Source organism: Aotus nancymaae, unplaced genomic scaffold (genome assembly GCF_030222135.1).
Source record: "Aotus nancymaae isolate 86718 unplaced genomic scaffold, 86718_ANA_hifiasm-v0.15.2.pri h1tg000028l, whole genome shotgun sequence".
Lineage (NCBI taxonomy): Eukaryota > Metazoa > Chordata > Mammalia > Primates > Aotidae > Aotus > Aotus nancymaae.
In genome coordinates, this window is record NW_026988441.1 from 24,137,196 (window position 1) to 24,151,258 (window position 14,063).

Genomic DNA, 14,063 nt, shown 5'->3' on the forward strand with positions numbered 1-14,063 from the left:
GCGCCCGGCCTAGGATTTTCTTAAAAACAGAAATCTCAAAGTATAAGTAACCAGAGAATATTCTACAAAAGAGAAATGAAATCTTTATATTAGAAATTGTGTATTGAAGTTATGCTCACCCAAGAAGACCAGGTTTCTGTAGTTCTCTAACATCACATTCCTATATAAATTCTGCTGTGCCGTGTCCAGGCATTGCCACTCCTCCAGAGAGAATTCTATGGCCACATCCCTAAATGTCAACAGTTCCTGGAAAATACACACAAACACATATATTCGCAAAGTGTCTATGAGCAGAATTTTTCATTTGACTCAAGGTAAAATGAGAAAGTGAATAAAACCAGTTCTGACTCAAAAGAGTGAATGAAATTATTCAATAAAATAGTTGTCAACACACAAACATTTTCTAATGTATTCTCTAACTCTGAGAAAACAGAGTGGCATGATATCCAAACATCAGTGTATATATGATATTTGTCTGGATGATAAAGTGTAAAATTGAGGGCATAAACACTAACATGTACATCTGACTGCTACATTTACATAATACAGAATGGGTTGTGTATATTTTTCAGATGAAAAAGACATATTTATATTTTTCAGACAAAATAAACATGTTTCATTAGAAGGTACTACTCAAATTTTATGTGTATAATACACTGGACATCTTGTCAATGCAGATTATTTTTTCAGGAGATCTGAAATAGAGTCTGAGTTACTGAATTTCTAACAAGCTCACCAGTAATGCCAATGTTTTGGCCCCAAAAGAGTATTTTGCCAAACATCCAGTAAGTGGAAGAGCCTGTGATTTTTTTCAGTTTTTCTGGCCTGTAAACAAAGATGAGAGCTTTCATTTACCAAAGAAAGATAAATGTAAAGAAAAACTAAACAAACAAACAAAAAACAAAAACAAACAAAAACAAAAAAACAGCTGCCAGAATATGTGATGGCTTAATGGCTTATGCACTTCGGCTGCATAAAGAAACTTCATGATGAAGAGAAAACTGACTCTATAGTGAAAAAATCTGTAAGAGAGCTTATTAAGCAAGTGAGTTATTAACATCAACTGCACTAGGATAAGTTTTTATAATGTGCTGATACACCCAGAAGGACACAGCATCACTACTGAGATATTGCCCACACTGAAGTAAATTGCAGTGTGAATTTAATCATAAGAAAACATCAGTTTTGGCCGGGCGCGGTGGCTCAAGCCTGTAATCCCAGCACTTTGGGAGGCCGAGGCGGGTGGATCACGAGGTCAAGAGATCGAGACCATCCTGGTCAACATGGTGAAACCCCGTCTCTACTAATACAAAAAATTAGCTGGGCACGGTGGCGCGTGCCTGTAGTCCCAGCTACTCAGGAGGCTGAGGCAGGAGAATTGCCTGAACCCAGGAGGCGGAGGTTGCGGTGAGCCAAGATCGCGCCACTGCACTCCAGCCTGGGTAACAAGAGCAAAACTCCGTCTCGGGGGGAAAAAAAAAAAAAAAAAAAAAAAAGAAAACATCAGTTTTATGGAAAGTTCAAGATACAGTTATCTTCCATGTTCTACAATTTTGAATAGTGATTTCAAGTGGTCTTTCTTTAACAGCCTAATGAGCAGGTATTTCCTGATAATTTTTTCAGAACTTTCTGGGTAATAAATGCCATCTTGTTTAAATTAGCAGTTTCTTAACCGTATAATACATAGAGATAATAAAGAACGCAGGTAGAACCTCAACATTACATGTTCTCCATCTTTACTAAGAACCCCCGGTTTTCCCCACAGAAATATTGAGTATCCACACCTTTCCATGTTCAACAGCCACAAAGCAAACATTTTTAATACTGCAGATCAAAAATTCATGGTGAGAATTCTGCATGGCATATAAGAAGCCATGATGTAGAGAAGGCTCTGGTATATAGAGAAGTATTTTTCAGAGACCCTCTCTGGAGCATTATTAGCATCACTTAGAAAAATGAGGCACAGCAGAGTCCTTAAATTCAGCACTCTTGTCACAACACAAATACTTCTGATACAAATTAAGACAACCATTCTCTATCTTAAACTATCATATTATCTGCTGGCTCTTTAAAGTTTACAAAGAAAACAGAAAGCAGCAATTTCTGAGTAAGTCTGCATTTGAAAAACAACATGTGCACATGTACTAATGCAATGTTTATTAAGCACGTACTATGCGCTCAATAGGGTGTGACACTATTCTACTCTAGTATCACATTTTACAGGTAGGTGTAGTTGTGCTCAGGGCTCTGGATACTTTGTAGCTTTGATCTCTCACTTCTAAGATGCTTGTTAACACTTAGGGTTCTGCCATCAGATTCTATTTACACCTGGAGCCTCTCACATAACTGTATCAGATGAATATACAAGATGTAAAGGGTCAAAGAGCCACAATCTCTAAGGAGGGATCTCAGATGTCTATGTTGACATCTCACAATGCATAAAATGTCTACAGCACAGCGCTCACAGCTGGCAGCTCGCATCTTAGGTGAATGCCAATTGTCAAAGCAGCATTTTAGTGTCACATCAAAGAGTGAAGCCTGGCCAGGTGTGGTGGTGGTTCAACCTGTAATCCCAGCACTTTGGGAGGCTGAGGCAGGCAGGTCACAAGGTCAGGAGTTTGAGACCAGCCTGGTCAACATGGTGAAACCCCCCATCTCCACAAAAAAATTTTTTAAAAAATTACCTGAGCATGGTGGTGGGTGCCTTTAATTTCAGCTACTCAGGAGGCTGAAGCAGGAGAATTGCTTGAAACTAGGAGGTGGAGGTTGCAGTGAGCCAAGACTGCGCCACTGCGCTCCAGGCTGGGTGACAGACTGAGAGAGACTCTGTCTCAACCAAAAAATAAAAATAAAAAATAAAGCCTGAGCTGCAGGAGGAGAGCCTGCAGGACTCCTGGGTAGAACTGTACCTTCATAATAATGGGAATAAGAGCATTATTTAAGCCACAGTTTTTATTTATAATGGTGACATAGGAAAAATACTGCCGGATTTCCAGCATGCATCCAGATAGAGATAGCTCCAAGAGTTCTCACTGTGGCAGCTCACGTCTTTCACAGACATCATGGGGTACTAATAGGGCTTCTAAAACAGATACACAAAGCATTCAAAAGCAAAACAGCTCTCAATCCGAGGAAGATTGTATTGAGAGAAAAAAAGAAGTTAAAAGTGTCTTATGAAAAAACTGAGATTATGTATAAGATTGATCAAGTCAGCCAGAAAATATTTCTTTTAAAATAATTTCTCTCTAAATACCCAAAGTGCATAGCCACTCTCAACATGAGAAACATGAGTGTTATGAAGGAAGCGGCATATTATCAGCAGAATTTTAAAATATTTTTTTCATCTCTGCTACTCTCTAATCTTCTAGCCATTGAATGCAGAATCTATATTCAAATATAGCTGAAAACTTCCAACAGCACTTTTTGATAAAAAATTAAAATCTGACTGTGTTAACATAATGGAATACATGTGAGCCTGCAACACAGCTAACTGGAGAGCTGTTACAGTTTTGAGGTGGCCACATCACCTGTCTTTATTTGTCCTGTAATAGCAGTATTTTAATTTGTGAAATAAAAAACACTAAAATTATGCTTACCTATAGTCATCTCTATTGGTTAAATTAATATGCACATCAGACTAACATCTAGTGTAACAATTTGGTAGTAAATTTTCTTTGGATACTAGATATAAACATGCAAGTACGAATAATTTTAATGTACTATTCATACTGTATGTAAAATTTTTAAAATTTTTCTGTAACTATAATTCAGTTGAAAAACTATATTTCAAAAGTATGAATCACAATATTAAAATAAGTAAGAAACTCATTCAAAGTAAATCTTGTGACTTTATATTCATACTATTGTCGAAAATACTATTGAATGCATATGAATGCAGGTTGTCTACAAACACTATACATAACTATGCTAACTGTACTCAAGTAATAATTAGAAACCAAAGTATGACAACAGATTCCAGTGTTCAGTTAACAAACTGAACTCCATTTTTTTTTTTTGAGCTGCTGTTTTGCTCTTGTTGCCCAGGCTGGAGTGCCATGGCATGATCTCGGCTCACAGCAACCTCCTCCTCCTCCCAGTTTTAAGCAATTCTCCTGCCTCAGCTTCCCAAGTAGCTGGAATTACAATAATGCACCACCACGCCCAGCTAATTGTGTATTTTTAGTAGACACGGGGTTTCTCCATGTTGGTCAGGCTGGTCTCAAACTCCCGACCTCAAGTGATTCACCCGCCTCGGCCTCCCAAAGTGCTGGGATAACAGACGTGAGCAACCATGTCCGACTATAAACTGAATTCTTTTTGCTTTTGTATTATAAGTACTTCAGCGTGCAAATAATCACCTTGGATAATCAGGTTTCTCTCAACTTACTCGTATCTTTTAGCCTTTATAATTCTGTATTGCTAAATTTAATCCTATTTTTCTGCTCAACTTTTCTGTGCTCTTGGAATGACCTTTACTCTGAACAAATCTGTGTCAAATTTAAAGGACTAAACATCATAAAAATAATCTTTTGCCAAAGCAAAAGCAAAGCAATTAATCTCAGGTCCCAGATAAAGACAATCCTGAATCAACAAAAATTGACAAAAGGTTTATTTAGCTGTTATATGATTTACATGTATTTTTTTAAAAAGGAGATAAAAATCTGCACATAATCTAAATGTTTTAAGAAAAAAGTTTTTAATGAGATATTTTCTCTTTTTTTTTTTTTTTACCTTTTTTTTTTAATCCAGTCTCAGGTAGTCTGTTATAGCATTTCTCTTATTTTTATGTAGGCTAATTAAGCATCTTATTTCTAATTTATTTTTTCTTTTACAATAGCCAGGTCTCTAAACATGTTCTTGAAGTCTTGGAAATCTAAATTTTGCACACTGTGTGCACATAAAAGAATGTTTACTGGAGAAAAAATAGAGGAGAGAAAGTTGTTATTAAAATTCATGAGTTCACATGAATAAAGCAAGCTCTCAGAGAGTTATGAAGAGATTTAGATTCTGACACAATAATAGTGGGAGACTACAACATCCCACAGGCACTAACAGACAGATAACTGAAGAAGGAAATTAACAAAATATTAGGACCTAAACTCAACAATTGACCAAATACTCCTAATAAACACCTATAGAACTCTTCATCTAAAAATAACATAACATACATTCTTCTCATCACCACGTGGTACATACTCTAAAACTGACTAAACAATTAGAAATAAAACAAGCCTAAGAAAATTGAAAAATCTTGGCGGGCGCGGTGGCTCACACCTGTAATCCCAGCACTTTGGAGGCTGAGGCAGGCATATCACGAGGTCAGGAGTTAGAGACCAGCATGGCCAATGTGGTGAAACCTCGTCTCTACTAAAAATACAAAAATTAGCCAGGTGTGGTGGTGTGTGCCTGTAACTCCAGCTACTCAGGAGGCTGAGGAAGGAGAATCGCTTAAACCTGGGAGGTGGAGGTTGCAGTGAGCCAAGATTGCATCACTGCACTCCAGCCTGGGTGACAGACTGAGACTCCATCACAAAAAAAAAAAAAAAAAAGAAGAAGAAAGGAAATTCAAAAACCTCAAAATTTCATAAACCACAGACACAGACCACAGCTTGACAAAAATACAATTCAATAAAAAGAAAACAACTTGAAATCATATAATTATATAATTAAACAACTCTTTAACAAATAATGAAATTAAGACAGAAATCCAGTAGTTCTTTTAAACAAATAAGAACAAAAAAATGGGCCACGCACAGTGGCTCATGCCTGTAAACCTAGCATTTTGGGAGGCTGAGGTAGGCAAATCACATGAAGTAAGGAGTTTAAGACCAGCCTGGCAAACATGATGAAACCCCGTCTCTACTAAAATTATGAAAATTAGGTGGGCGTGGTGGCACATGACTGTAATCCCAACTACTTGAGACACTGAGGTAGGCCAATGCTTGAACCCAGGAGGTGGAGCTTGCAGTGAGTCAAGATTGTGGTGTTGCACTTGGCCTAAACAAGAGCAAAACTCAATCTCCAAAAAAAAACAAAGAAACAAAAAATTACATCAGAATCACTGCAATAACACCAGCTAAGCTGGTGTGAAAGGGAAATTTGTAGCATTTAATGCTCAAATTAAAAAATTAAAAAGATCTTTAATAACCTGACATCATAAATAAAAGCAAGAGCTGATCAACCTCTAAGCTAGCAGTGGACAAGAAATAACCAAAATCAGATGTGAACTGCTATTTAGACATAAAAATTTTATAAAATATCAAGAAATCCAAAAATTAAATCTATGAAAACAATAATAAGATAAATAAACCACTAGCTAGATTAATGAAGGAAGAAGGGATGGTCCAAATAAACACAATTAGAAATAACAAAAGAGACATTACCACTGATGTCCCCAAAATATATTGAAGTCTACTATGAACACCTCTGCAAACAAACAAAAAAAATTAGAAAAAAATAAAAAATTATTGAACAAATATATCCTTTTAAGAATGAACAAAAATGAAATCAAAGCCTTATATAGATGAATAAGAAGCTCAAAAATTGAATTAGTAATAAATAGCCTACCAACCAAATAAAGCCAAGGACCAGAGAGATTCACAGCTGAATTCTAACAGATGTACAAAAAAGTACTGGTATTTTTTCTACTGCAAATATTATAAGAAGTTAAGAAAAAGTAACTTTTCTCCAACTCATTATATCAGAACAGCACTATTCTGATACCAAAATTTGGCAAACATTAAAAAAAAAAATTCAGGCCAAAATCTCTGAACACTGATGAAAAACTTTTCAACAAAATACTGACAAACCAAAGCCAGCAGCATATCAAAAAGCTAACCCACGATGATTAAGTAGAATTTATTTTGGGAATACAAGGTTGGTTCAACATACACAAATCAATAAATGTGATTCATCACATATACAGAACTAAAGACAGAAACCACAAGATAATCTCAATAGATGCAGAAAAAGGTTTTGATAAAATTTAACATCTTTCATGTTAAAAACCTTCAACAACCTAGGCAATGAAGGTACATATTTTAAAATAAGTTATCTATGACTAACCTTCGGCCAACATACTGAATGGACAAAACCTGGAAGCAAATGGGTGCCAGTGTCTCACACCTGTAATTCCAGCAATTTGGAAGGCAAAGGCAGGTAAATCAGGAGTTCAAGATCAACTTGGCTGACATGGCAAAATCCTGTCTCTAATAAAAATACAAAAATTAGCCAGGTGTTGTGGCAGATGCCTGTAATCCCAGCTACTCAAGAGGCTTAGAAAGGAGAATTTCTTGAACACAGAAGGTGGAGGGTGCAGTAGGCCAAGATTGTGCCACTGCACTCCAGCCTGGGAGAGAAAGGGAGACTCTATCTCAAAAAGAAAAAGAAAAAAAAGCCTTCAAGCATTCCTCCTTGAAAACCGGCACAAGGCAAAGAAACCTTCTCTCAACATTACTATTCAACATAAAATTGGTAGTCCTGATCAAAGAAATCAGGCAAAAGATAAAAATAAAAAGCATTTGGCCGGGCGCGGTGGCTCATGCCTGTAATCCCAGCACTTTGGGAGGCCAAGACAGGTGGAACACGAGATCAGGAGTTAGAGACCAGCCTGGCCAACATGGTGAAACCCCGTCTCTACTAAAAATACAAAAATTAACTGGGCATGGTGGCGCGTGCCAGTAATCCTAGCTACTCAGGAGGCTGAGGCAGGAGAATCGCTTGAACCCAGGAGGCGGAGGTTGCAGTGAGCTAAGATTGTGTCACTGCACTCCAGCCTGGGTAACAGAGACACGATCTCAAATAAATTAATTAATTAAATTAAAATAAAAAATAAAATAAAAGACATTTAAACAGGAAGAGAAGAATTTGAACTATTCCTGTTTGCAGACAACATGATTCTACATCAGGAAAACCATATAGCCTTGGCAGAAAATCTCTTTAAACCTACAAACAACTCCAGTATAATTTCAGGATACAGCCCCTCATGCTCACCAGAGCCCGGGCTGTGAAGGAGCTGGGGAGCTTCGGCCTGGCTGGGGCGGCACACTCAGGTGGCCTTGCTTCCCTGTGGGTCACTGCTCGCCACACCGGAACCTCATACAGCTAGAGCCACTTCTGAAGCTGCTTGAGAAAACTGACGTGACAGTTTTTATCAAAAAAGATTCTTCAGAAACGTATACCATCTGTGAAGGAAGTGGCTCTCATTCCCGCTTGCAAAATAGACATTCTCAAATTCCAAAATGCCAGCAAAGACTCCAATGTACATGAAAGCAGCCAGCCAATAACAAGAAAGGAAAAAATATTAAACTGAGGGACATTCTGTCTCCTGATATCCCTGGTTTGGAGATTTCACCACACCATCCACATCAGCAAAGAGGGCCAGAACAACGTCTTTAGAAAATTTCCTTTCTTCAAGGGAACTATGTGCTTTTACCTGGAAACCAGGAGGAAGCACACCTGGGCCAGTTCCCTGGGCATAACAAGTTCTTCTGGGCCAACAGCACCTCAAACTCCGTGTTCAAACACCCTTCCCAGTGCTCAAAAATGCCATCTCTCTCCCGGCCATTGGAGGGTCCCAAGCTCTCATGTTGTCCTTACTGTCACCGGTGACATTTAATTCCAAACAGGGGTCCTTTGGGCCAGCAAAGCTGCCCAGGCTTAGCTGCGAACCCGTCATGGAGGAAAAAGCTCAGGAGAAAAGCAGTCTGTTGAACAAGACCGTCCTCCAGGGAGACACCTCGTGGGGCTCCAGCGGTTCTGCATCTCAGCCCGGCCAGGGCAGGGACAGCCACTCCTCCAGCCTGCCAGAACAGTACCCCGACTGGACAGCCAAGGACATGTTTGACCATCCCACCCCACGCGAACTCATCAAAGGGAAGACTAAGTCAGAGAAGTCCCTCTCTGACCTCACAGGCTCTCTTCTCTCCCTGCAGCTGGATCTTGGGCCCTCACTTTTGGAAGAGCTGCTGAATGTCATGGATAAAAATAAGTAACACGATGCCAACTTTTTTCCTTTGGGGTAAAAGGTACAAAAACAAACTAAACTAACCGCAGTTGAAGAGGCTTCTGGAGCTGTATTTGCAGTTTTGTGAAGGGTTTTCTAAAATAATATTCTTACAAAATATATATATATTTTTTTTACCTGTTACGCCCTGTTTGCAAAAACAATTTAGAAAAAACAACGAAGCGAAACCTGCCTTGGCAAAAAGAGGAAGTGAGTCAGTCAGAGCCCATTCTCAGCAGGCATTGGTGATGTTTGGCTCACATATTTGTTTGCAGACACACAAGAAACCTGGCTTGGCCAGGATTGACACTAGCTATGCAGGGCTGGGTGAGTCACATTAAGAAACTTTACTGAACTTTACAGCACTACAATGTTTTCTGAGCAAGAGGAAGTCAAAATTTATTGAACACCTAAACCTTTTTTCTAGACTCTTTTCTATATATTGCTTGGGCTCACCATAGCAAATTCTCCAGTGTTAAAACTTTTCTGTTTTCACATTTGAACTTTATGAGTTTTGGAGATTTTCTTGTAGTTCTTATATATCCCTACATATTGTGTCTATATTGCAAAATTCTGACTGTCAGCTACATGTTGGTAAGACACAGGGCAAAGTATTACTGTAACTAAGTTATTTTTAAAGTTAAAATATATTTTTATGTGCCTTTGGAAAAAAAAAAATAATTTCAGGATACAAATAAATGTACAAAAATTAGCAGCATCCCTGTAAATCAACAACATCTAAGCCAAATATGAATCCTAAACGCAATCCCATGCAGAACTGCTGCTAAAAGGTAAACTAGGAATACAGTTAACCAGGAAGGTGAAAGATCCTGATGAGAATTACAAAACAATGCTTAAAGAAGTCAGAAATAGCACAAACAAATGAAAAAAAAAAAAACTTAATGCTCATAAATAGAAAATATCAATATCCTAAAAATCATACTCCCCCTAAAAATTTAGATTTAATGCTATTCTGCAGAAACGACCAAAATATTTTAAAAGAACTAAAAAATAAACTATTGTAAAATTTATACAAAATGAAAGAGACTGAATAGCCAAGGTAATCATAAGCAAAAATAACAAAGCTGAAGGCATTACACTACCTGACTTCAAATTATACTACAGAGCTACAATAAACAAAGCAACATGGAACTTGCACAAACTCATAGACCAGTGCAACAGAATAGGAATCCCAGAAGCAATGGCACAGACCTACAATCATCTGATCTTCAACAAAGGTGATAATAGAAATGTGGAAAGAATTCCCTATTTAATAAATGGTGGTGGAATGACGAGCTAGCTCTATGTAAAAGACTGAAACTTTATTACACTATATACAAAAATCAACTCAATATTAATTATAAACTGAAATGTTTATTTTAAAATTATAAAAAAAACTCGGGAAGATAACCTAAGAACTATCATTCTAGACATAGAAACTGGCAGAGATTTCATGATGAAGATATCAAAATCAATTGCAACAAAAGCAAAAATTGACAAATTGGACCTAATTAAACTAAAGAGCTTCTTCACAGCAAAGGAAACTGTCAACACAGTAAACAGACAACCTACAGAATAATAGAAAATATTTGCAAACTATGCTTCTGACAAAGGTCTAATATCCAGAATCCAGAAGAAATTTAAACAAGTTTACAAGAGGAAAAAAAGACCTCACCAAAAAGTAGACAAAATATGTGAAAAAGATGCTTTTTTTTTTTTTTTTCTTGAGACGGAGTTTCGCTCTTGTTACCCAGGCTGGAGTGCAATGGCGCGATCTCGGCTCACCGCAACCTCCGCCTCCTGGGTTCAGGCAATTCTCCTGCCTCAGCCTCCTGAGTAGCTGGGATTACAGGCACGCGCCACCATGCCCAGCTAATTTTTTGTATTTTTAATAGAGACGGGGTTTCACCATGTTGACCGATGGTCTCGATCTCTTGACCTCGTGATTCACCTGCCTCAGCCTCCCAAAGTGTTGGGATTACAGGCGTGAGCCACTGCGCCCGGCCAAAAGATGCTTTTCAAAAGCAGACAGACATGTGGCTAACGAGCATATAATAAAATGCTCATCAATAATGATTAGAGAGAAATGCAAAGAAAAAAAAAAACATGAGATACCATCTCATGACAGTGAGAACAGCTATTAAAAAGTAAAAAAAAAAAAAACTAGATGCTATCAAGGTTGCTGAGAAAAAGGAATACTTATGCTGCTGCCAAGAGTGTACGTTAATTCAACCATTATAAAACACAGTGTGGCAATTTCTCACACAACTAAAAACAGAATTACCATTTCACCAAGCAACCTCATAATTGGGTGTATACCCAAAGAAATAGAAATTATTCTATCATAAGACACATGAACAAGCGTGTTCACTGTAGCACTATTCACAACAGCAAAGACGTGGAATCAACCTGAATGCCTATCAATGGTAGACTGGATAAAGAAAATATGTTATGATTGAGCATAATGGCTCATGCCTGTAATCTCAGCACTTTAAGAGGCCAAGGCAGCTGGTCTGCCTGAGCTTAGGAGTTTGAGACCAGCCTGAGCAATATGAAAAAATCCCATCTCTAAAAAAATACAATAAGAAAAATTAGCGAGGCATGGTGTTACATGCCTGTAGTCACAGGAATAGCAGTACTACTTGGAAGGCTGAGGCACAAGAGGATTGCTTGGCTCACTGCAATGGTTCGCACCTGTAATCCCAAAACTTTGGGAGGCAAAGGCGGGCGGGTGAATCACCTGAGGTCAGGGGTTCAAGACCAGCCTGGCCAACATGGTGAAACCCCATCTCTACTAAAAATACAAAAATTAGCCAGGCATGGTGGTGGTGGGTGCCTGTAATTCCAGCTACTCAGGGGGCTGAGACAGGAGAATCGCTTGAGCCCAGGAGGCAGGGTTGCAGTGAGTGGAGATGGCATCATTGCACTCCAAGTTGGACAACAAGAGCAAGACTGTCTCCAAAAAAAAAAAAAGACGATTGCTTGAGCTTGGAAGGTTGGGGCTACAGTGAGCCAAGATCATGCCACTGCACTTTAGCCTGGGAAACAGAGTGAGACTGTCTCCAAAAATAAAATATACAATTTTTTTTTTTAAATATGGCACGTAAACATCATGGAATACTGTGTGGTCACAAACAAAGAAACAACAACAAAAAAACAGGAAACAAAGATTATGTTCTTCACAGCAACAGGAAGTCGGAGACCATTATTCTTAGAAAACTAATGCAGAAACAGAAAATCAAATGCATGTTATTTATAAGAGTTAAATAATAAAAACACATGAACATAGACGGGAACAGACACTGAGGCCTAGTGGAGGGTGGGAGGAGAAACAGGGTCAGAAAAAATACCTCTTTGGTGCTATGTTTAGTACTTTAGGACCCGTATGACACAATTTTAGCTGTATAACAAACCTGCATGTATACCCCTGAACCAAAAATAAAAGTTAAAAAAAAAAACAACAAAAAACAAAACTCCTGGATGGGAAAGAGTGCAATGCAGGCTGAAGGACTGGTTTGTGCTATATAGGGTGGCCCAGGTGGGGCTGTACTCTGATTTATTTCTGGGTCCACGCAGGCAGATGACATTATGAACCGGTGGTCCAGAACCCTAGGTTGGTGGAGAAAACAGGTTGCCGCTACTGCAGATTGAGTGTTTGGAGGTGGGAATATGCCAAGAGACTTGTAGACACTTTCATAAGTTTTTGGCAAAAAAGTACTAGGATCAAAAATGCCGTGGTAAAATTCCTGAGTGTGGTTTCTTGTCCTGGAAGAGGTATGGAAACGTTAATGCTTAGGGGGTATGTTTGTGAGTGGGTGAAAATCCTGTTGTGGCAGCTGCGGCAAAAGGGGTCTGTCATCAGAGCTCCTTTCCTCTAAGTTTTTAGCCCTCTGTCACCCTGGAATGACAGCTGGAATCACATAACAAAAAACAGTGTGACAGCCTGTGTAGAGCAGGGCACAGCCTCCCAATTCCTGGGCACCCAGAGTTTTATTCTAGGCCAGGAGTCTGTAATATCTTTCTTCTGGCACCAAATCTGTAGTTTGCTGAACATGAAGCAATTCTGCAACACCAACTTACTGTCTAACACTTGAATTCTGACACCACCCAGAATCAGCACAGACCCTGATTCAGGCTCAGTCCCATAACATTGTTATCACTGCAGATGCCAGTCACAAACTCCAGAAGCCCATCTTTGCTTCTGAGATCCTGTTTACAAATTGGGGACTGAAATGTACTGTTACTGAAATTTACTAATTCAGTAGAGCTACACACATTCTGGTAAGATATCTCCGTCTAGGGAAAAAAAATGCTCAGAGATATTTTACAATACAGTGTCTGGAGATTATTCTTTGCTTTCTTCTCATAGGAAATATTTACAGAAAGAAAACAAATCTTTTTAAGTGTGCCATCAAATGTTTTGTCAAAAAAATGATTAATTGGCCAGGCACGGTGGCTCACGTCTGTAATCCAAGGTCTTTGGGAGGCCAACTCGGGCGCATTGCTTGAGGCCAGCAGTTCGAGACCAGCCTGGCCAATGACCTCGTCTCTACTAAAAATACAAAAAACAGGGCCGGGCGCGGTGGCTCAAGCCTGTAATCCCAGCATTTTGGGAGGCCGAGGCAGGTGGATCACGAGGTCAAGAGATCGAGACCATCCTGGTCAACACAGTGAAACCCTGTCTGTCTAATACAAAAAAAAAATTAGCTGGGCATGGTGGCGCGTGCCTGTAATCCCAGCTACTCAGGAGGCTGAGGCAGGAGAATTGCCTGAACCCAGGAGGCAGAGGTTGCGGTGAGCCGAGATCGCGCCATTGCACTCCAGCCTGGGTAACAAGAGCGAAACTTCGTCTCAAAAAAAAAAAAAAAACAGCCAGGCACGGTGGCAGGCGCCTATAATTCCAGCTACTAGGGAGACTGCGACAGAGAATCATTTGAGATCAGAAGGTGAAGATTGCAGTGAGCCTAGATTGCGCCACTGCACTCCAGCTTGGACAACAGAGCAAGGCTCTGTCTCAAAAAATAAAAAGATAAAAAAAATTAATTAAAATAGGTATCAA

The 14,063-nt window shown here is 39.0% G+C and overlaps 1 protein-coding gene and 1 pseudogene across 1 annotated transcript in view; one reads left to right on the plus strand and one right to left on the minus strand.

The window, feature by feature from the left end:
• LOC105726268 (zinc finger protein 726-like) overlaps window positions 1-14,063 on the minus strand; it is a 52,473-nt gene that overhangs the window by 21,643 nt on the left and 16,767 nt on the right. The window contains exon 3 of the mRNA XM_012465672.2: window positions 120-246. Coding sequence (XP_012321095.2) covers window positions 120-246 — 127 coding nt within the window. The remainder of the gene's footprint in view (window positions 1-119; window positions 247-14,063) is intronic.
• On the plus strand, window positions 8,241-8,993 carry LOC105726285 (cdc42 effector protein 3-like; annotated as a pseudogene).